The sequence below is a fragment of the Mustela lutreola genome, chromosome 13 (assembly GCF_030435805.1).
Source record: "Mustela lutreola isolate mMusLut2 chromosome 13, mMusLut2.pri, whole genome shotgun sequence".
NCBI lineage: Eukaryota > Metazoa > Chordata > Mammalia > Carnivora > Mustelidae > Mustela > Mustela lutreola.
Window position 1 is genome coordinate 80,884,398 of NC_081302.1, and position 22,921 is coordinate 80,907,318.

Consider the following 22,921-nt stretch of genomic DNA (forward strand, 5'->3'; position numbering starts at 1 on the left):
CTCCCCATGGAAAAACTGATTCAGGTAAGAGCCATCAATGAATGCTACAAGCATTGGGTAGAAGATTGTGGGGAGTAGGATCTTTGGACATTACCAAAGTATCACCCCACTGGTGACTTGCCAATTTTAAGAGAACAATATACTATCACAAAGGCCAGTATTGGTGGCTGACAACTCAACCAAGGATGAAAACTCAATAGTATGCACACCCTGGTGTTGTACCCCCGACTCGAAGCAGCAGGAAGTATCCAGTATCACCGAGAGTATTTGTTCCTGATATGTTTAACCTGCACTTAACCAAGGTTTTAGACCTAACTTCCAGTGTATAGGAAAGTCGATAGCTAGACTGTGGAGGTAATGACACTACAGGGAAACAGTTAGACTTGTGGGACATTTTACAAGACAAACTGGCCTCGTCTCTCCAGAAAATCAATCTGATCATGGAAAGCAGATCAATGCTTGCCTGGAACAAGGAGCAGAGGGGATATGACTGCAGAGAGGCACAAAGGATCTTTCTGGGCCAACAGAAATCTGCATTTTGATTGTTTTTTATTTGATTTGATGGGACAGTTACATCAGTGCATACAGTTGTCAAAATTAATGAACCAAGTTCACTTACAGCTGAATTTCTAAGGTCAAGTTAAGCATTGATGCAGATGATTTTTAAAACAAAAACAAATTATCAGTGTCACAGAAAAAAGTGAAGCCATGGGTTGTCTTTATTGTCTTGACACAGTATTTAAATTGTCTAAAGACCCATTACAACCAGATATAATAAGAGAAGTTCAGCTAGATCTGGGCTTGAAGAAAAAGGGGACAGCTAAGAAAGACATTTTGGGGATAATGCAGAGAATTGAGGCAAACTGGATGCTAGATCATCCTGAGAAATTTAAAAACTTTTTCTTCTGCTTTCTGGTGGGGTAATGTTCTTATTGTTAGAAGATACTTGTTGAATTATTTAGGAGAGAAGGGTCATTAATTGCTATACTAGAAGCTATATGAGGACATGTAGAAAGAGAAAGCAAAGACAGCATAAAGTTATCAATGGTTTAATTCTGCAGAAAGAATTCACTGATATTTATTATGCTAGGCTTTCAACACTTCTGTCCTTCTGAAATGTCCAAGAATAAAAATGTGGAAAACAGTGACTGCCATGTGAGTGGTGATGGCTCTTCTGGTTTGGAGGCAGTCTTCAGAGAGTCTTCTGGCCTTTGGTGAGATTATCTCTTATGGTAAGGAGCCACCCCTTTCCATGGCTACTCCTTCAGGGGACAGGACACGTGCATGTCCCTAGAGAGGCCTTTGTATCCTACTCTGTGACCTAAAGGGCTTCGGGCTCCGCCCACCATCCTTCACTTCTCCCCACCACGATGCTGTTGAGCAAATACGCGTGAACGGTTCTGTTAACAGCTGGAATAAATATTGCACCTCGACTAAAAACAAAAGATAAGTTAACTCCTGGAATCTCTCCATGAGAGAAGAGACGATAGAAGAATATAGATCAAAAAGCTTTAAACACTTGCTTAAAGTTGAATGGAAACATACGTAATATGTACTTTGAAGGTAGGAGTTCTCTTTCAACGTCAACTAAATGAGGTCACTAGGGCTCTGGGTGTGGAAGATCAGACTTATTTAATGTGAGGATGTCTAGGATGTTATTGAGCTAAGGGAAGTGATCAAATTCTCCTCCTCTGGAAGGTCTAGCTCAAACTGCTTCTCTTGTAGAAAATCATTCCAAACTAATCCAACCCAGAACAATCACTCCCTCTCCCACGTTCCGCCTGTTCCTGCTATCTGTTTCAGCCTGTCTGATCCTAAGTCACCTGCTAGATTATTTAAAAATAGCTCACATTTTCACATCTTCTCCCCCAAAAGCCAGGATAGGGTTTGATGGGGATGCCGAGCCCTGATTCTCCCGATATGTCTGTCTTCACCAGCACATACCCACCCATACTGTAAGTGCTTGGACAGCAGGGGCCAGGGCTAAGCCCCTTTGTGTTCCCAGTGCCCTGTACAGGGTCTGGTCCATAAATGCTTGAAAAATGAACAAGGGCTTTCCTCCTATCCCTACTGTACAGTCCAGAACATAGGGCAAGGCATGGGGGAGCTTCTTATAGAATGAATCAAAGTTACCTGGAATCGGGACATTTGAGTGATAAAGTCTCTCTTCCTCTGTCTGTCTCCCTCTCTCTCTCTCTATCTGAATCTCTCTTTCTCTTTTGCTTACATGCACATGCATTTTCTTTCTCACCATTGGAACCCAGACACCACGCTGGCAAGAATCCCAGGATTAGAGTAAGGAGTAGAGGAAAGCCATGTCCACTATCCCCTGTAAAAATCCCTGACCCATAGAATATGTGAGCATTATAAATTTTTTTTCTATGACATTGCATTCTGGCAAGATAGGTTACATAGTCACACTAAATGGAACATTCTCTTTGCTCCTGATCCTTCTCTACATCTCATCTAAACAAGGAAGTAGTACCCTAGGTAGGATTGTCAAATTAAATGCGATGTCCCATTAAATCTGAATTTCAGAAAAATAATAAGTGATTCTTCTGGCATAAGTATGTCCCCAGTATTTCATGTAACATATCCTTTAAAAATATTTATTGTAGGTGCCTCCTTAGCACAGTAGGCAGTGCATCAGTCTCATAAAACTATTTGTTTATCTGAAGTTCAAATTCAGTTGGCACTCCTTTATTTTTATTTGCTAATTCGAGGAACACTTACCTTGAGTCTCCACCCTGGACCTTTTCTCTACCCACACATACTACTTAGAGGAGTTAACCCAGTCCAAGCTTTATCCTGACAACTCTGAAACTTTTATCTCCAGTTCAGAAATCTCTACCAATCTCCACACCAAAAGAGTGGACTACCTACTTGATAACTCCACTTTTACAGCTGAGAGTCATCTCATACCCAATCAGAATTGTTGATTTGCAACCCCTACCCACCCCCCCAAGCTGTTGCTCCTCACCCTTCCCCATCTCGGTGAATGGCACTGACATGGACCCAGTTGCTCAAGCCCCCAAGAAGAGCGTCAGCCTTGATTCCTCCCCATCCTGTACTCTGTGTCCAGTCAATCAAGAAGTCCCTTTGGCTCAACCGCCAAAACATATTTCCAGCCCATCGCTGCCTCCTGGTGTCCTCTACAACCCCTCTGGATCAATGCACACTCTCCTCTCACTTGAACAACTGTACTGGCCACCAAATGGCTTTCCTGCTTCCCCTCTTGCTTCTCTATAACCCTCTCTACTGCATTCTCCCCGCAGTAGCTGGAAGGATCTTTTTAAAGACACATCATGGAACTCATCTGCTACAAATGCTCCGATGTTTCCTCACTGCACTAAAAATAAAATGCAAATATACTTCAAGATCCTTCATGATCTATTTCCTGTACCATCTGTCAAAGGACACCAACCTTTCTGTTCCTCAAACATCCTAAGGTCCTACGGGACCTTAGGATGTTCTGCCTGAAGTACGGCACCCAGGTGGCTCATTCTTACCATTTCCGCCTCAAATCTCACATCACTTCTTCCATTTAGTCCTCCCTTAGCTGGCCCCCCACCCCCCACCCTCGTGTCTCCCAAGGCCATCAGCCTGGGGTATTTCCACCTCCAGGCAAAACCCAGTGCATCTGCTTTGGTTTTAGTTTGGGCCTATGCACTGGTTTCTGTCCTCTTGCATTTGATCTTTTTTTAAAAACAGCAGAGAAACAGATTTTGTTAATTTCCTAATTCAATTTAAAAGTTCTGTCCATTCATATATGATTTGACTTATGGTTTAACTGCCCACATTTGTTGTGATGGCTTATATAGGTAGACTTATTTCTACCGTATTTTTTTTACTTTTCTATTGATCATGCATTTTTTTTTTTTTTTTTTTTTTTTTTTTTTTGGTCAGAGAGAGTGAGCAGAGGCAGGCAGAGGCAGAGGGAGAAGCAGGCTTCCTGCTGAGCAAGGAGCCCGATGTGTGACTCGATCCCAGGATGCTGGGATCGTGACCCCAGCCGAAGGCAGCTGCTTAACCAACTGAGCCACCCAGGAGTCCCTAATCATGCATTTTTTTTAAAAAAATGATTTTATTTATTTATTTGACAGAGAGAGATCACAAGTAGGCAGAGAGGCAGGCAGAAAGGGAGAAGGAAGCTGGCTTCCCGCCGAGAAGAGAGCCCATGTGGGGCTCAATCCCAGGACCCTGAGACCATGTCCTGAGCCGAAGACAGAGGCTCAACCCCCTGAGCCACCCAGGTGTCCCGATCATGCATTTTTAATGTTTCTTTCTTCTCATTTGTTCCCTGTCTAGGAGTTGACATACTTTTTTTATTCTCTTATTTCAAATTTTAGTTTGAAAAAACATATACTCGATTTCTATGATTTTATGGTTACCTGTAAAACTCTTTTTTTAAAAAAAGATTTTATTTATTTATTAGAGAGACACAGAATGAGAGAGCAAGAGAGAGACTATGAGAGGGGAGAGGTCAGAGGGAGCAGCAGACTCCCTGCTGAGCAGGGAGCCTGATGTGGGACCTGGGACTCCAGGATCATGACTTGAGCCAAAGGCAGTTCCTTAACCAACTGAGACACCCAGGTGCCCCACCTTTAAAACTCTTAAGCCCATGTAGGGACGCCTACGTAGCTCAGTCTCTTAGGCATCTGCCTTCGGCTCGGGCCAAGATACTGGGGACCTGGGATTGAGTCCTGCATCAAGCTGCTTGCTCAGCCCAGAGCCCACTTCTTCCTCTGCCTGCTGCTACCCCTGCTTGTGCACTCTCACACTCTTGCTGAGAAATAAATAAATAAATAAATGAAATCTTTAAAAAACCCAAAGTCTTAAGCACGTGTAACTTACGTCTGAACTGACTCTATTACCCCTCTTAGAGCACAAAATGAGAATCTCAGAATCCTTTAATGCTAAGTACCTTCAGTTGTTCTAACAATGTGCATTATCATGTCATTCCAACTTGTCACTAACATCTCTCGAAATGGCTTTTTCGTGGGTTTTACAGCTAATGGTGATTCAGATTTCCCGACATGTTGGCTAACTACTTACCCACCGGGCTCTTTGTTTCCCATTCACTCCTGCATGTCTGACTCCCGGTGCTGAAATAATCCTTCAGTTGTCCTTCCAGTAGCTCTTGTGGAGGAACCATTTCTCCATCCTTATGTCAAAAAATGTTTCTCTAGCACCTTAAATCCTGGGCATAATCCACAGGTACGAAATTCTGGTGTACAGTCCATTTCTTCATTGCAACCAGAATGGCGAGATGTGTGAGACTTTGTGGATGGAATAAGGTGGTGTCTGGGCCCAGCTTGCTTCCCAGAGCAGAAAGCCGGGACCTAGCTTCCTGGTTTTCAGCCATCCTCCCTAACTGATGTCTGGGAACTCAGAAGCATTCGGGCCCCAGCTGGTCTTCTGGGGACCCCCGGGATCCTGAAATCATGCTGTCACACCTGGGATATCGCCCCGCTTCACCGCTTGAACACTTTTAAGCCAGGAATGTCCCCCACAGGGGTAGATCCCTAAGTCTTTCAATCATGCCCCTGGTTGTCCATAGAAACTTTGCAGTAGGCTCCTTCAGGCTCCCCTCAGCTGTATCCATTGCTGTATCATACTCACAACTGGTTCCCATCCAGGCCCCTCGGGCTCTGAAGCTGCTGCAGGCACCACAGTGGGAGCTAGAGGTAGCTCTTGAGGTGGTTCAGCATCTTCTTCTGAGGTTGGGGCTGTCGGTCCAAGAAGAGAAAGTATGAACCCAATGATTGACTTTTCATGTCCCTCCTAAATCAAGGAAAATTTCCCCACCATTCAATGTTCTCTGAGTCCAGGAAGCAATCCCTAGAGGGTCTCCCCTGATAGCAGGTCATGGGCACAGGGATCTGAGGCTACTCCTTATTCCCGGCACACCAGATGACAGAGGCTAGCTCAGGACGGCCTCCACTGTTCCCTGCACAGGTCTATATCAGCCACCCCCTGTCCTCCTCAGATCAGCATCTCTCTGGTTCTCCTCCCTCTACCCCTCCCCCTGCTTGTGCTATTTTCCCTCTAATAAAGAAATAAAATCCTAAAATAATACATGAAAGATTGAGCATCAAAGTGAACCTTGAGACCTTCAAGACCTGGCCGGAAACACCCTCCTGTGTGTATTTCCTTGTCATCTTTCCTCTTGTGCTGATGGCATCAGAGGTGCATGTCATCCCAAGGAGGGAGAAGGCCGATGGTGGAGAGACTCTGGGCTCCTGAAGAACACAGAAAGGATTTCAGTCTCCAATCTGAAGATCCACTCAGCACTGTCAAGGCGGGACCTCTGTGGTGACAGGCTACCAAAACCTGGGGAGTTACATGGTCATTCAGCGTAATGTAATATAGCTCCGTACAGCATGTTGAAATGACCAAGTTCACTTGAATAGTGATCAGCCTAAAACCTTTAAAGAGGACCAAAGAGGCACCTGGCTTCCTCAGGCACTAGGATCCTCGATCACAGGGCTATGAGTTTGAGGCCCACAACAGGCACAGTTAACTTAAAAAATAAAACAAAAGGCTTACACAGGACTAAAATCAGTGAGGCTCAAACAACGGAGCTGGTCTGTGCTGGGACAGATCCTGTCTCCCGCTCATTCAGCCACTGGGCACTGCGCACTCAGATGGTGCCAGGGGTTATCAGCCCAGAGAGTTCTCCTCGTGAGAGCTCAGGGTCTAGAGCAGAAGATGGACAAACGAGAAACCAAAATGTGAACGGGAAAAGCGATGGCTCCAAGGCAAAAGAGCAAGGGACATAACTAAGGCCCGAACTCCACCCGGTGAGGGGTATGACAAGGCTGTGCTGAGATGACACGGAGAATTCCTGCGGGAGGAAAAGAAGGAGACAGCCCTGCACAAATGCGAGTGCATTCCACCTGGCGGAGGGCACCATGGAGCAGAGGACTGGAGGTTAGAAAGGGGGCCAGGGTGGCCAGAGAAGATGAGGAAGGACCAGAGTGGGAGGGGAGGAGGGCCAGGGCCCGGGAAGTTGGTCAGTATCAGTGCCCTTCTCCCAGGGCTGTGTGACCGCACTTCCCCACAGTCAGTGGCTGAACCAACAAATGCTGCCTCGTGGTCTCAGGGGATCAGGAATCCAGCAGTGCTCTGCTGGGGGCTCCTGCCAGAGTCTCTCCTTAAACTGGGCTGCTGACAACACCAAGGGAGGACCTGCTTCACCGAGAACCTGAGAACACTCAGGGGCATGGGCCAGATACAGCCCATCTCAAAGACCTGACTTCTGTCTGCTGTGGGCCCACAGGCCTGGGCCACGGGCATATGTCTGGGTCATGGTTCAACCAAGGAGCTTGTGCTCCAGTATGAAGATTGGAGAGAGAACATGGATCCGAGTCAACATGGGGCTGGGCAATGAGTTTTCGAACGAAATCTCAGAAGGGCCTTTGGGTCACGTGGCCACGTTCTGTGACATGAAAGTGAATCACCAAGTCCGGACCACACTCTGGGGAAGGGTCACACAAACATGTTTACAGAGGAGTTGGGGAACCAATGGAGCCCCCGAAGGGAGACTGTGAAGATCCCTGAAGGGTCCGGGCCTTGCCCAGAATCAGACTGGTAGGGATGCTTAGCAGGCTTGAACCCAGCTCTTTGAGTGTCCTCAAAGTTGGGGTCCTGGATGCAACGTAGCCATTCACTGGGGGCTCTGGAAAAGATTTTCTGCAAGGAAGTGGCTGTTGGCCTGGAAATGTTATCGGGCTGAGGTTGATCATTGGTCTCCTAGATAGGAGACATATGCCCAGGTTCTTGTCTTAGGAGGATCCCGGGTCATGGCGACCCACTGGATGGACCCCTATCTGCATCACACCCTTTGGAAAGGAGAAAATGGCCTGCATCCTGGGACAGGCGGTCTCTAGGGGTAAGGGTATATTCTGACCATCAAGGGCCAATACTCCAGTCCCTTCTTTAGGGTTGCATTGAAAATGCAAAGCCTAAGACCTTGGGAAGCTATTACCCAGCCCTCTGTAAGTGGGGCTGTCCTCTTCTGGGACTCCAGAATGTGAGCACCGATGAACACATGTGTGCACACAGGAGCTTGTGTGCTGGTGCACGCAAACACACACACCCCAGGAGGGACTGTGGGGTGGGATCTGATTAGTAGCAGATTCCAAGAAGTTGACAGGAGGGAGGAAATTGGGTGGGATGTATTTCCTACCTGTGACAGCACTCCTCTAACATCATAGCTATTATCCAACCTATGCCTGTGGATATCTGTAAGAAAGACATGCTGGAATCATCCATATGTGGCAAGAAGACCATGCCTGTCTGCCACAATGGCTTATATAGGGTGTTAACCAGGTAAGAATAGAGACTTGTGTCTGAAACCAGGTGTGTTTGCAAGCTGAGGCGCTGGCTGCTCCCAGACCTTCCCTGGGGGCCTGTGGAGAGGGCTGTGTTGGGGTTCCTGTGTACAGATAAGATGTGTCCTTGCACGCAGAAGGGAGATGAGGAGATGGCAGACAGGAGCACTGTTCGTGTAGGGGTCCAACCAGGAGTGGGCCCCGATAGGGCATCTCAGGAAGTGATGTCACTGCCTGGCTCACAAAGGCCTTCAGAACTTGGAACCCCTGCAACCAGGCAGCCAGTCTAGTCCAGTAGCAGGGTTACTGGACTCAGGACCTTGACACAGAAAGATGTTTTCCTGTTGTGTACCTAGTTTCCGGGGCTCTGGGTACCAGAACCCCCAGGAAAATGACTTGTTCTCATGCTGCAGACATTGGCTAAAACCAACCCCCCAATGCCGCAGGACCTTTCGAGGGAGACGCCATAAGGTACTTACTACTGAGGAGACTAGGCGATGCCCACCCCTCTGAACCATCCTAGGGAAGCCCCATCCCTTCCTCTGGAGTTTGAGGGGAGGAGGGATATGTGGGGGTTCCTGCCCATGGGCTGGAGGAGGGTGAGCACAGTGGATACCCTGGTGATCCCTTCTTGTTCACACCAATGTCAGCGTGAGCAGGGTGCACAGGGGATTCCTGAGGTGACTCTGAGCTGTGCCAGAGCACATCCAAGGCCCTGAAGCTGGGCCACGTTTCTCTCCTTGGGGGAGGGCTCTGCCACCTGGGCTGTGGTGTGTCTGGAATGGAGCGCCCGGGGTCTGAAGACTAACAAAAGCCTCCAGACAGGGCTCTAAGTTCTCCTGCCTGCCTGCCGGGCACTGTCTTGACAGAACGCTCCAGAGGACATGGTGCAGGAGGTGACCGAGGAGATTGCCTGCTCTCCTTCCTCCAAGGACAAGAAGCCGCACAGGGCCAACAGAGTCTGGCGCTGGCTCAGGGTGAGTGCAGGTGCTGGGGAGACCCGACCCCTGGGGCGCCCATGCAGCACCAAGGGCCCCACTTCCTAGAAGCCAGCCTGGCCTCCTAGAGTCCTGTACTCCCGTGAATCTGCATCCCATCTCTTCCCCAAACTGGCCTCATGGTCCTGCCCACGCCTTGGACAGAAGCACTGCCATTGTCCACATACTTATAGGAGTATCATTAAAGAGACTTTAGACCAGGTCTCATCCCGTTGATTTAGACTCCTTTTGCCAATGCCAAGGCATTTTCGTAACTCGTGCTCCCAGATGCCCCCACTGCCCCAACAGTCCTTCCTCAGCTTCTGCAAGTCTTGCAAATCATTATTAGCAAGAGTGAATTGGGAGACTTTGATCCAAATGGACATGGGGCCCATGGTACTCTGTCTCTTGCTCTGCGCTTTGGTATTGATGGAACACATTGTTGGGACCCCTCCCCCGCAAGGAATAGGAACAGGGGCCTCACTGCACTGCACTGCACGGCAGTCTGGAAGGCCAGTCATTGATCACAGCCATGGAGCCCTTTACTGGGGCAGGACTGGATGTAATCCCCTTCCCTGGCCAAGGCACAGTGCTGCATCCTACAGCCTCCGTGCCTTCTTATCCTAAGCCCTCTCGCCTTAAACATCTCTGTGTTCTCGTCTCAAAAATGGGTAATGGGGCGCCTGGGTGGCTCAGTGGGTTAAGCCGCTGCCTTCTGCTCAGGTCATGATCTCAGAGTCCTGGGATCGAGTCCCGCATCGGGCTCTCTGCTCAGCAGGGAGCCTGCTTCCTCCTCCTCTCTCTCTCTGCCTACTTGTAATCTCTCTCTGTCAAATAAATAAATAAAATCTTTAAAAAAAATGGGATATGTTGGGTGCCGGGGTCGCTCAGGGGTTTCAGCCTCTGCCTGCAGCTCAGGTCATGGGTCCTGGGTCTCACAGTCCTGGGATCGAGGCCCACGTCAGGGGCGTGGGGTCCTCTGCTCAGCGGGGAGCCTGCTTCCCCCTTTATGTCTGGCTGCCTCTCTGCCTACTTGTGACCTCTCTCTCTATCAAATAAATAAATAACAAGTCTTTCAAAAAAATAAAAAGAATGGGCTATGTTATCAGAAGTCACAGGATCCATGCCACTCATGCAGGGACATGCTATCCATACTCTGCTCACAAAGGGACCTGAGAAACAAGCAAGTTCAGACATCATTTCTTTCAATTCTTTGTATGGATACCAAGAACATTTTCTCTTTGCCTTAGAGGCTTCTTAACTGATTGGCTGATGGATGGATTTGAGAGAGAGACAGGGGGAGAGTGGGGAGAAGTATAGGGAGAGACAGAATCCTCAAGCAGACACTGTCCTATGGACACAGCCCTACGAGGAGCACAGCCTCAGGACACAGAGACCATGACCTGAAGCAAAACCAAGAACCTTAGGCTGAGCCCAATGAGACACTGACTCACCCGATTCTTTTCCGGACTCTGGGCTCTCTTGTCCCACCTCTTGCAGAAGTCCCTGAGATCTGGGGGCTCATTCTGCCCTCCAAGCCCCAACCCTCCTGGTGGCCACAGCACTGACTCATGTCTCCTCTGATTCACCTCAGGGGAAAAATCGTTCAACCAGGAAGAGGAGGAAGACCTCGGTGCTGATGGCCAAGCGGTCTGACAAGCTGCAGGCCGCAGTAGATCACCTGGTGCCTGCCGTCATCAGACAAGATCTACACTGTGTCCACATCTTTCTGGACACATACCGTCACTTGGCCACCACCCAGGAGGTGCTGGACCTCCTCTTTGCAAGGTGAGCACCCTCCCCTGCCCCTAACTGCTCTGTGGGATTTGGCCAATTCCTGTTGTGAGACTCTGGCAGGTCCCCAAGCTTCCCCAAGCTTCCCTTGCTCCTAACTGGGGCAGAGGCATTATAGGGAATCAGTGGCGTCTTGTAGGGAAAGGAGCCTGCGCCAGTGGAAAATTCTGCTGGAGGGCCTGTGGGCATGCTCTTTGCTCATTCCTGTGGCCCTCATGATGAAGCCTCTGCCTCATCCCTGAAGCTCACTATGATCTTGAGCTGGGCTCGTTTGCCACTGAAAGGGAGATCTGAGATTCCTTCTGGGGCCTGTGTCTGGCTGAATCCAGAGCAAGCATCCCTGGGGGTGAGCAGGGGCCAGGCCCACTCAGATATCAGTGATGGGCTGGTTGGGGCCCTTTCATTCAGCAAGCATTCAGGAAGCCCCAGTAGGTGGAGGCGATTATCTAGGAGCTGAATGGGATCCCTGCACAGAACAGAGAGCACCCCAGGGCTGCAGGCTAGTCGAGGGTCAGGCGGTGAAAGCCAACATCCACAGATATCTCATGCGATGCCCCCTGGCCTCCTCTAGATTCGGATGTGTTTATTCCAGCTATGATGAGGTCGGCGGACCCCAGGAGCAGCGCAACATGTGAGTAAGCCTTGGCTGCTTTAGGAGGGCCTTCCCTGTCCACCAGGGTAGTGAGGGTCCTGTGAGTTCGAGGGGCTGCCGGACCTTCAGACTCACCTCGTTATTCTTGCTTTATGGTCAATGTCTGAGAGCTTCTACTGGAAACTGGGAAGGTGCCCTGGGGGGCTGGGGTAGGTGTGTGAGCACTGTGGGAGAGCAGAGGGGGATGGAGGACAGCTTCAACCCCTGAGAGGGTCATGCTCCATCCCTGACCCCTCCCAGCCCTCTCTCTGCCCCAATTCTGGGACCCAGAGCACAGGATTTAGGAACCATCACACAGCAGTCTGTTGGCACCTGCACGCTGGGTGCTCAGAGGGGGCTCCGGGAGAGTGGTGACCCAGTAGAGCCCAGGGAGCAGCAGGCATCCCACACCCTGTGGGAGGTGAGTGTCAGTGGAAACAGACCCACTCTCATGGCACCTAGTGAACGGGCAGAGGAGGTAACGGTGGAGGTATGGGGAGGGTCCTGGGAAGGCCTGGCTAGACACAGAGTCCCTTTGTTCCCTCCTCGGTTGGATCTTCACGGAGCAGAGGCGAGTGCAGTGAGGGTAATTAAGAGGCCAGACACCAGCCCTCCCCGGGCACATGCAGTTGAATTCAAGTGGCTCGTGGGCAAGGAGACAGACTGAGGAGTGTGTCCAGCTCCCCTAAGAAGTCCAGAAATGCTCCCCCCATTGACCAAGGACTCCCACTCCTAGCGGCTTTTGGCCAGCCTGCCGTTTGGAAGAAGGCCTTTCTCGGGCAGGACTGCCAGGTTGCAGGTGGACAAGGAGTCCGACTGGTCTCGGACAGGAGCTGACAGCCCAGAGGCCCAGGTTCCCACATACGTTCCCTGGGATTTTGGTTTGGATGCGTACCCTGTCCTCTGACTTCTCTGCCTCCATGTCTGTCCCCAGGGCCGTCTATGCCATCCTTAACACCTGGGTGGAAAAGTATCCAGGGGATTTCGTGCAGCCTCCAGAGTTTTCCAGCTTGCATACGCTGCTGGCCTACCTGCAGGTCAATGTGCCGGGCTCGGACCTGCAGCGCTGTGCCCAGCTTCTGCTTCCAGAAAGGCAATGCGCTCCCAGAAAGACCACGGAACCAGAGGCTGGGGGTGAGGAGGACTGGGGGTGACTGGTGTGGGCCTGAGGCAGAGGCAGGGTGGGCCACCCTGAGGAAGCCTCTGTAGATTGTAATTGGGCCGAAGAGAGTGAGTCGTCTCAGATCCCTGTCCCCATGGGCTCCGTCGGGGACACCTTCCGGGGGCTGGGGCTTGAACGCAGGCCACGCTGAGTGGTGGGGAAAGGGAAAGGCAAAAGGGAAGTCAACCAAGCTGATGATGCTTTCTCTTCTCGGAGCTACAGCACCGGCCCCAGAGCAAGATCAGGATGTGTCTCGGGAAGTTGTTCCAGCAGCCACTCTGGCACCTGCTGCACCTCTGGGGCCTGAGCTGGCCCCCGCCATCCCTGCTATGGCTCCTCACTATGGGTTAGGAAGACAAGTGAACCCCCCTGACCCATTGGGGCCAGGGCAGATGGTCGTCAGGGCCCTCGTTCACTTCTCTGCCACGGAAGAGCCACCTGACCTTTTGACTTTCCTGGATGACCAGCAGGGTCCTGCCACCGAGCTGCCGCCCCCTGCCTCCGTGGAGCAAGCAGGCGCGGCCCCAGAGCAGCAGCTTGTGCTGGCTGCAGCTCCAGAGCATGACTCCCCCTCCCCCATCATTTCCTTCTTTATAGTATTTGTGTTCTGTGTTCACCTCTATAATTACTTCATAGATTTAATTTATTAAATAAAGTAGAATTTGAGTTTATATAACATTTTACTCACATCCTTTGCAGTGGGATATGGAGGTCTCATTAGGTCCATTCCGAGTGTTGCACAACCATGTCCTTCTACGACATTTCCGTCACAGAGACATCCGCGCTCCTCATCGCTCACTGCTCTGTCCCTCCCCCAGTCCCTGCAACCACTGCTCTTCTCTCTATCTTGGCCACTTCACCTCAATTGGATTTTCCTCTGCCTGGAAAACTACAATATGGCCTTCTGTGTGTGTCTGCAGAACATAAGAGTGATTCCCCTCTTTTTAAACTTTTGTAGAGACGATAGAGGTATTTTCGTTTTTCTGAATCTTCTGCCAAAACAAACAATGAAACAGCACAACACAAAACAAATAACTCTTTTGTCTGGTACACCGCCAGCTAACTGCAGAGAAAGACCCTCCCTTTTGAGAAAGAGCAGAGCTGCTACCCTGTGTGGTGTGCAACGTGCTGGAAAGAGCCGCCGGTACCCACAGAGCAGTGGCCCTCCCAATACCTGGTTGTGTATACTGGTCTGCACACAACACACAACCCCCAGGAGTCCACAGAATAGTGACCTTGGACTGATAGACACCCTTTCGATACAGGCAGACCCCCTAAATAGATTTCATTATCCCGTGTACTGTTCATCTGAAATATCATTGTTCTTTGTGTTTCACCTGAAAATGCTCCGCCCTGGGGACAGACATGGAGGCAGAGAAGTCAGCGGACAGGGTATGCATCCAAACCAAAATCCCAAGGAACCCATGTGGGAACCTGGGTCCTGGGCTGCCAGCTCCTGTCCGAGACCAGTCAGACTCCTTGTCCACCTGCGAACTGGCAGTCCTGCCCGACATAGGCCTGCTCCCACACGGCAGGCTGGCCAAAAGCCGCTAGGAGTGGGAATCCTTGATCAATGGGGTGAGCATTTCTGGACTTCTTAGGGGAGCTGGACACCCGGAACACCAGGTAACAAGAACTAAAGGAGTGCCAGCACGGCCTGGCCGCCAGCAGTGGTGTGCACACGCTCGGCTCCTGCGCCGCTGAGGAGACCACTTCTCCCCCAATGGGACCGGGACTTTCTGACATGCTGGGTTTCAAGTGACACGTCAGTGTATCAGGCTGAGTACTCAAAAGGATAAATGAGTTCCCTCTGCTGGCTGAGCCCTCACCATTAGGTAGAACGGCCATGGTTTCATAGCAACCATTCCAATCTATGCCTACAGGGCCCTGAGATACGAATTCTGTTACTGTTTCAGGCCTTTTTGGTCTTTTTCACTACCACAAGGACAAGTCAGTAAGTTAGATGATAGACAATGAATTCCATTCATCCTGGATTTTTCTGCTATTCTTTACGTGAAAGTACTTTTAAAATATATATATATCACATAGCACTATACAAATGCTAGTTATTACAAATTACATCCAAATGAAGCTAGATGTCTAAGAAACTGGCATTCTTATTGTTTATTTTTATTTAAAAAAATCAGTCATTTTCCTACTTGGCTCAGAATGAGAAAGTTTCATCATAGTTCAGTTTTAGCATTCCTCTAAAGTGATCTAGAAACAAAGACAGTAATACACATTCTTCCAACTTCAATACCGAAGTATATACAACACTCATCAGGAGCTGAAACACTTTCATGAGCAGACAATGACCAACTACAGAATGTCCTGGTGGGTTACAGTCCCGAAGGTGGTGAGAAGACCTACTCTCGGACACCCGTGGTTTGGCGGAAAGAGTCTCTCATGTCCAATGAAAACTGAGTTCTGACATCTTGCCTTTTTAGACAGAGTTAACAAGATTAAGAAAGGGGTTTTAGAAAAGCTTTTCAAAACGCCCCACACGTTGACCTGTTTTCTCTGGTGAAAAATGCACACGAAGTCTAAGCATGTACACGTGTGGTAAATGACAGCTTTTCTAAAGCAAGAGCATGAACATCCAAATCTCATGGCTGGCCCACTTGAGAACCTTCTTAATAGTCATGGACAGAATGGCTTTATTCATTTTTATAAACAGATACACCAAGTCTTTTTAGCATAGTTTTTACTATTAAATTTACCTTTAATAAGGTAAAGGGTTTATATTTTAAGAATGTTTTAATTTTTTAAGAATTACAAAAAATATTTTTTACAAACTCATGGCCCGGAGAACAAGACCTGAGCTGAGATCCAGAGTTGGATGCTTAACCGACTGAGCCACCTAGAGTCCCCTTAAATTTATCTTTTAAAATATAATAACCTAAGGAAAAAAATACCCTTTTCTTCTATAACTTGATATGCCATTGCCACTTTCATCTCTGACCAGGACCTTCCCCCTCACACCCTGAACAAATGAATTTACTGTGTTCCATACTGAGAAATGTTGTCACTACGAAACTGCTGAAACACTGTCACTACCTTGGAAGCCCAAGCCACATGACCCACGACGGGGACCAGCTGGAGTCCTACTCATTCTCACTGAAGGTGCCTGGCTGCTCTTCAGTAGCCTGGGCTGCCTCCTCGACAGTCTGGACTTCAAGTGCTTTCAGGACAATAACAGGGGACGCAGCGCTGGCTTTTAGCATAGCCATGGCCTCACTGTGACTTTAATTGTTCAAATCAATGCCATTGATATTCAGCAATATATCACCTGTCCAAAGGAATAAACAAGAAAATGAGATGAGCTACCAAGTCATTATCTTCCCTATGCATCCTGTTATTTGTAATTTTTTCACATCTCTGTCATTCTTACGATATCGAGGGAAAAATCCAATTCATGGAAAACATTCCAAAACAACTCAAAACTTTAAGATATTTTCATCATATATAGGAAAGATTGTGGCTTCAGGCACTGTGATGTGACTGGAAGTCCAAGTCATTAGACCTCGTTTTGCTAATGTGCAGGACCCGGGCATGTTCATTTTTCTTCTTTGGGCTTCAGTGATTTCTATGGTTCTTTCCTGCTCAAAAATTATTTGATCTTTTGCTCTTAGAAATGAATTTTTAACATATCCTGTTTTAGAGTTACACAGTTTTATAGATATAGTCCTACAGAGTTTGCTCAGTGTGAATGTATCAGAATAATTAAAGAGAAGACATCCTTGGGTCTACACAAAGAAATGAAACTTGTGATTTGAGCATCCTTTGCTTAAGGATGAAAAAAAAGTGTTTGTTGCCCTGCCAAGTAATATAATAAAAAAAAAAGGGCCACGAGGATTATATAAAAGGTTAGGAAGGAAAAGATGAGTGTTCTATTTTTTAGAGGTTTTTTTCCAACATAAAATAATGCAATGATCTAAATAAACATTAGAAAATAAGGGAAAGGGCACCTGGGTGGCTCAGTGGGTTAAAGCCTCTGCCTGCAGCTCAGGTCATGATCCCAGGTCCTAGGATCGAGCCCGCATCGGGCTCTGCTCAGCCGGAAGCCTGCTTCCCCCCACCCATCCCCCGACTGCCTCTCTGCCTACTTGTAATCTCTGTCTGTCAGATAAATTAATAAATTCTTAAAAAAAAAAAGAATGAAAACATCATCAAACTGCAGCAATTTTCCTTCCCATTAGGCGTTTTTCTAACCTTAGAGAGAGGTTTTACACTTATATATGGAAGGGACACTTTAGAAGATTTTTAAAAAATCATATTTAATAGAAAATTTGGGGAATATTTGTTACTTTTTTCAAACATGAGTGGCATGCAGGGAGAAGATGGGAGGAGTTTCACTGTTCCCAGCCCTCCCTATCTTACCTCTCTTGATGCGGCCATCACGAGCCAGACAGCCATGAGCTGGCACACTGGTTACAAGGATGGGCAGTTCACCACTCTTGCTTCCTCTGCCCCCTGCCACTGTCATTCCCAGGGACTCAGGTGGTTCCTTCTTTACAATAATGTGTTTTTCTTGGCATGTAACACACTGGGTAAGATCCTAACACAGGAGAAGAAAATTCATTGCAAAATAAATAATACATAGCTGAAGTAAAGTAAAGAAACTGAAGGAAAAAATGATAAAGTCACAGTTAAAATCAGTTACTGTAGAAATAATACACAGTTCCTCATGGTACAAACATGACACCGAACACTGGGGATCACAATGTCAGACTTTGGACGGCTGTATTTTCATATGACTATGTATGGAACAGAAAAAACTCAGGACTGTTGACATATGGAAGTCAAAATAGGGCCAATTCTACAAAGGTAAATAATGCACTAGAGTTTTAAGATTCTGAAGACAAGCTAATTAATTTTATTTCTCTCTCTCTCCTCTATTCTTTGAGAGAAATGGTGACAGAATAGTACAAAAGTAAAGTGTGGATTTTGTTAACTGCCAGAAAAAAGGTATAGATCTATCTTCTGTTTCTTACTCATGAGAATGCTCGGTCATGAAATGGGTGCAAACTCATCTTCACAACCTTCACGGAAAGCTATAAGGATATGAAATAACTGAATTTTTGAAAAAGTTAAGGAAGAGAACAATTTTCCAACAAACTGTGTTCTCAGGAAAAAGCAATTTTTACCGATATTGTTTCTACTTATGGGGACACTCCTAGAAGAAAAGGAAAATTTAAAACATCACCTTTTTTTAAATTAGAATGCTATAAAAAACAATGTGTACCTATGCAATATTAATATTAAAATAGCAATAGTAACTAACATTTATTGAAGATTTACTATGTGTAAAGCAAATGGCTTCACATGTATTATTTCATTTTCATGGTTTCATTACATTTCATTACAATGGTCCGGAGTGTAAATCCTATGGTTGGCCCCATTTTAAAAACAAGGGAATAGCCTTATTAGAAAGGTCATGTAGGGGCGCCTGGGTGGCTCAGTGGGGTAAGCCGCAGCCTTCGGCTCAGGTCATGATCTCAAGAGTCCTGGGATTGAGCCCCACATCGGGCTCTCTGCTCAGCGGGGGGCCTGCTTCCTCCTCTCTCTCTGCCTGCCTCTCTGCCTACTTGTGATATCTGTCTGTCAAATAAATAAATAAAATTAAAAAAAAAAAAAAAGAAAGTTCATGTAATTTGCTCCAAATTATATAGCTACGCATGATCACACTGGGATTTGAAGTGATTCAAGTTTAAAAAAAATACACATACACACACATAATGTATATACATAAACATGTATTCATATGTAGTTGTGTATGTTCATACAGCATGATGCTATATGCATCCACACTACAAGGGTGCTATCCCATTAAGTGTAATAATGGAAGCTCCTATCTCAAAAGGTTCCTTAACGCATATACTGTAACAGCATTGTAGATAACAAGAAAACTACTACCACGACTAACAATATCAACAGTAGAACTAGATGAATTCTTTTGCTAGAACTGTAACATTTCCTTTAGTGACACTGCTTCAGAGCAGACAGGTACGACGTGTCAGTCAAGCCCTGCACCAGCAGGGGTGTCTGCTCTTCTCTGCTCCTGAAACCAACACTCTGAAATTTTCTTGAGGGCACTACTTAAATAGCCTAGAGTTCCTAGAATTTTGACCTCATAGAAAACCTGTAAAGGTCTACAGGTGGTAACGTAGCATATGACATCTATGTTGCATCCTTCCAAACTGGGCAAGACCCACGGTATTATGAAGACAATCCAGGTAAACTAAGCTGGGAGCACATTGACTTCAACGTTCGTGTCTGTCAGGTATCGAGTCAATAAGAGGTGGTTGTTTTATTCCTCCATATGGCTGAGATGTATGCATTTTAGCCAAACTTCACAGATTACTCTTGGTATACTTCATGGAAACTTCTAAGGGTTTAACACTTTATGAATGTTTCCAAGCAGGGGCCACACAGGGGCTTAGTAATAATGTATGCTTTAATTTTAACAATGATTATCCTCTGAACAGGTTGTTTTGATGAATTTGTATTTGTTTTCCCTAGGAGACCTTTATTTTTTTAAAGTAGGATTTGACATCACAAATGCTGTATGTTAATGGTAAATTGCTAAATTAATGCTTAAAATTACATTTCATGTGGCTGTTCTAACAAGCAGGTTTACAGAGCACCTAGAGTAAGAATTCAGCATTGCTATTTAAAACACCACCACTTAAAATTAAGGAAGAGGAACTAGTAAAAAGAAAAATATATGTGCCCAAAACAAACAAAAGGACATAAATTGTCCTCTATATGAACGCTGAAACGGTTAAGTAGTTCTTAAAACAGTCTTAAATTTGTAGCATAGTCTTTGAGCACCCATATTTCCACTTTCTGTAGAATTCATGGATTCAGTTACCAACTTTTGCCTTAATTAGGATTCTTTAGGAATATGTATATATATGTAACTTGTAAAGCAAGGACCAGTGATATGAACAACTCCTATTCAAATTCCTTTTCGAAACAATAACTGCTTTTCGTAGTCATCATTGTGAAAGCAAAATTATAGGTTCCCTTCACACATTTCGTTTTCTGTTCAAAAATAAGATGAAGTTTGTGCTTATAATTTCTTATAGTTTTAGCTGTACAAAGACCAGTGACAAGTGTATACTTCAGCTCAGAAAACCAGATAAACCTGATGGGCCAAAAATACTTGTGCCTTTAAATGATGCTTTCTTGGGCTCCTGTGACCTTACAGAGTTATTCTCTCAAATTGTACTTACATTAAGAAGCCACTTTAAGGGACGCCTGGGTGGCTCAGTGGGTTAAGCCGCTGCCTTCGGCTCAGGTCATGATCTCAGGGTCCTGGGATCGAGCCCCGCATCGGGCTCTCTGCTCAGCAGGGAGCCTGCTTCCTCCTCTCTCTCTGCCTGCCTCTCTGCCTGCTTGTGATCTCTCTCTGTCAAATGAATAAATAAAATCTTAAAAAAAAAAAAAAAAAAAAAAAAAAAAAAAAAAAAAAAAAAAAGAAGCCACTTTAAGCTAAACATGTATTTCTCAAGTCATTCTCCTTAAGTAAAATTAAATTGCTTTGCTAAAAAAATACTTATTTACTGGTCTACTTAAAAACTATAGGAAGTAAAAACAAACAAACAAACCAAAAAACTATAGGAAGTTTCCGATGTGTGATTTTCACACAGTTGGTAAATAGCATCGTTGTAAAAATTCTGGCCTACTAGAAGTTGAGTTCAAATGAAAGATCACATGAAGTAAATAATACTGAGAACACAGTAAAGTGCCACTGTTTTTTGACTTCTACTAATTGCTGCATCCAAAGTGAGAAAGCATCAGAATTTTTGGCACAGATAAATGACCTAGGAATATATTATAAAAGCACTGAAATATGAAAGATGCAGCAAAAAGCTCAACATACGGGAATTTAAAATGATCTAGCGTAGTATTCCTATGAACTGGAACATAAAAAGAAATGCGTTATGTGTTTTGCATGTACCTATCAGAAAGTATGATTTATGCTTCATATTCACATAGGGAATTCTGTTGTTGTAGGCAACCTGCCCAACCGCTAAGTATGGACTTGTTGGTCATTGTCTTTTTTTCAGTTACATAACCTCCTGTTACAACTGAATGAGCAAACCAAGATAAATCCCACTTTCAAGCAGGACCAAACAAAGAAGTCTTTCTAGAAGATCAAACACTTCTCATCAATCTGGCAGAGGGACCTTCTTACTAAGAAACCACCCCTACTGGCTGAGGAACAGACTATACAGGGACTCTCAAAGTAGCCAAACACATATTCCACACCCCCAAACACCTGAGTTCACCTTTTCCAACAGAGGAACAGCCCTCATTTAAATCTTACCAGTTTGTCACAAGGATTCCCTGAGGGCAGATGAATGAAAACATGCAAACTCAAGGCCTCACCTTTTGTGAGCTGGGACTGTTGTGGTACAGTGGCTGTGCATGCTGCTGGCTGCTACTCTGAGCTCCTGCGTCCTGGACAGGGTTACCAGGCTGAGATTTCCCCGGCCTAGCAATTGTTAAATCCACCCTCTCACCACTAGCCTGGAGAAAACACACATATATAATCACCAGTCATTAATGATGCTTCTCACTTAAAAAAATTATAGGGAGGGTCATTTTCAATGCACTTATCATCGCTGTATCAGAGCCTCACCTGAGTGGGGACTGAAGGACCCTGCTGGGGGTGGGGCAGACGAGGGAGTTCATTTCAGGAGCTAATACTTTAAAACTTCTGCAGGTAAAAGAGCCACACACAGACCTCTTGGGTAAGCCTTCCCTAACCCTGGAAATACCAAGGACATAACCAAAGCAAAGCCTGGGTTCTGATCTCCCCATGATTTCTTAAAGGGTAATTGTCTTTTTATACTTCCCTCCCCTGCAAAACTGGCCTTGGCACTGAGAGAAAGAGAGCAAAGAAGATAAAAGGACGAACGGATTCAAAACTGGATTACAATCCTTTGTGATTTCTGAAATAAATTCCAAGATGGCTACTTTGAGAGTGATAATCAATGAAACTACATGTAGCTCTGTTTCCACATACTACAGCTTCGAATCGAAAATAGGGATCAGCTTAAACAGTCCTGAAAAGAATGATAACAAAGGTCCTGTAAAATAGGATTAGTATTTATATACATTACAAATTGTGTGCGTATATATGTCATATGAGCACTCACACATAAATGTAATTTTAGAGGTGATGACAACCACGTTTTTAGAGGTCCATTATCTGTATTTATAGATCTAGATCTGAAACACAGATTCACATTTATTATACTTTTTAAAGCTATTTTATCTTTGCTTTTAACGTACAGGCCTGGTCTACTTGATGCTGATTCTTGGTCAAGACTACAACTTTCCAAGTTTACTATCATTTCTATGGGAAAATTTGACAGCCTGCTTTCAAGAAGCTGTGGTGGAAAGTAGAACCCTCCCCCATGACTGCAGTCACTAATGTTAAGAAAGCACTCCAGTTTCAGTTCTCAAGTTGGAAAAGGAGTGAAAACCATAATTTAAAAAAAAATGATTTTATTTATTTATTTGACAGTGAAAGCGAGAGAGCAAGGTGGAGGGGCAAAGGGAGAGGGAGAAGCCGACTCCTCGCAGAGCAGAGAGCCCGATGTAGCATCTGAGCCGAAGGCAGATGCTGAACCACTCAGCCACCCAAGTGCCTGAGTGATAACCAATTTTAAGGCCCTATTAAAGTCACTTACTTATTCAAGTATTTCATTAAACTAGTTTCAGACAATTCTTCAAATAACTGAAAGAATAACACTTCTCATGTGGCCAGAGCCTGGGGATTTGATCTAACAGGTAAATGCCAAAGTAGAACGCTTATAATCCAGATATTTGAGATTCTGACACTTCCGAGTAGTAGATCACACGGTGTGAGGGATGAGAGGCCCCTCTGTGATCTCATTTCAATATTAAGAATTGTTTGCTTTACTGCCTAACCCTCACCACTACCAAATACTCTATAACCAGTAACTTAGCTTTATGGGAAGACCCCTGCTCATGCAAACCTATT

The 22,921-nt window shown here is 46.0% G+C and overlaps 2 protein-coding genes across 9 annotated transcripts in view; both read right to left on the reverse strand.

The window, feature by feature from the left end:
- The window catches only part of LOC131813650 (ligand of Numb protein X 2-like), a 156,498-nt gene that overhangs the window by 60,870 nt on the left and 72,707 nt on the right, over positions 1 to 22,921 (reverse strand). Inside the window, exon 8 of the mRNA XM_059144010.1 lies at positions 21,298 to 21,438. Coding sequence (XP_058999993.1) covers positions 21,298 to 21,438 — 141 coding nt within the window. The remainder of the gene's footprint in view (positions 1 to 21,297; positions 21,439 to 22,921) is intronic.
- LOC131813467 (ral guanine nucleotide dissociation stimulator-like) overlaps positions 1 to 22,921 on the reverse strand; it is a 161,632-nt gene that overhangs the window by 21,657 nt on the left and 117,054 nt on the right. For 6 of the 8 annotated variants that reach the window (XM_059143739.1, XM_059143734.1, XM_059143737.1 and 3 more), the window contains exon 1: positions 5,056 to 5,133. The exons of the other annotated variants lie outside the window; for them this stretch is intronic. The gene's annotated coding sequence lies outside the window, so the exon portion shown is untranslated. Of the gene's footprint in view, positions 1 to 5,055; positions 5,134 to 22,921 lie in introns of those variants that run through there. 8 annotated transcript variants of the gene reach the window in all.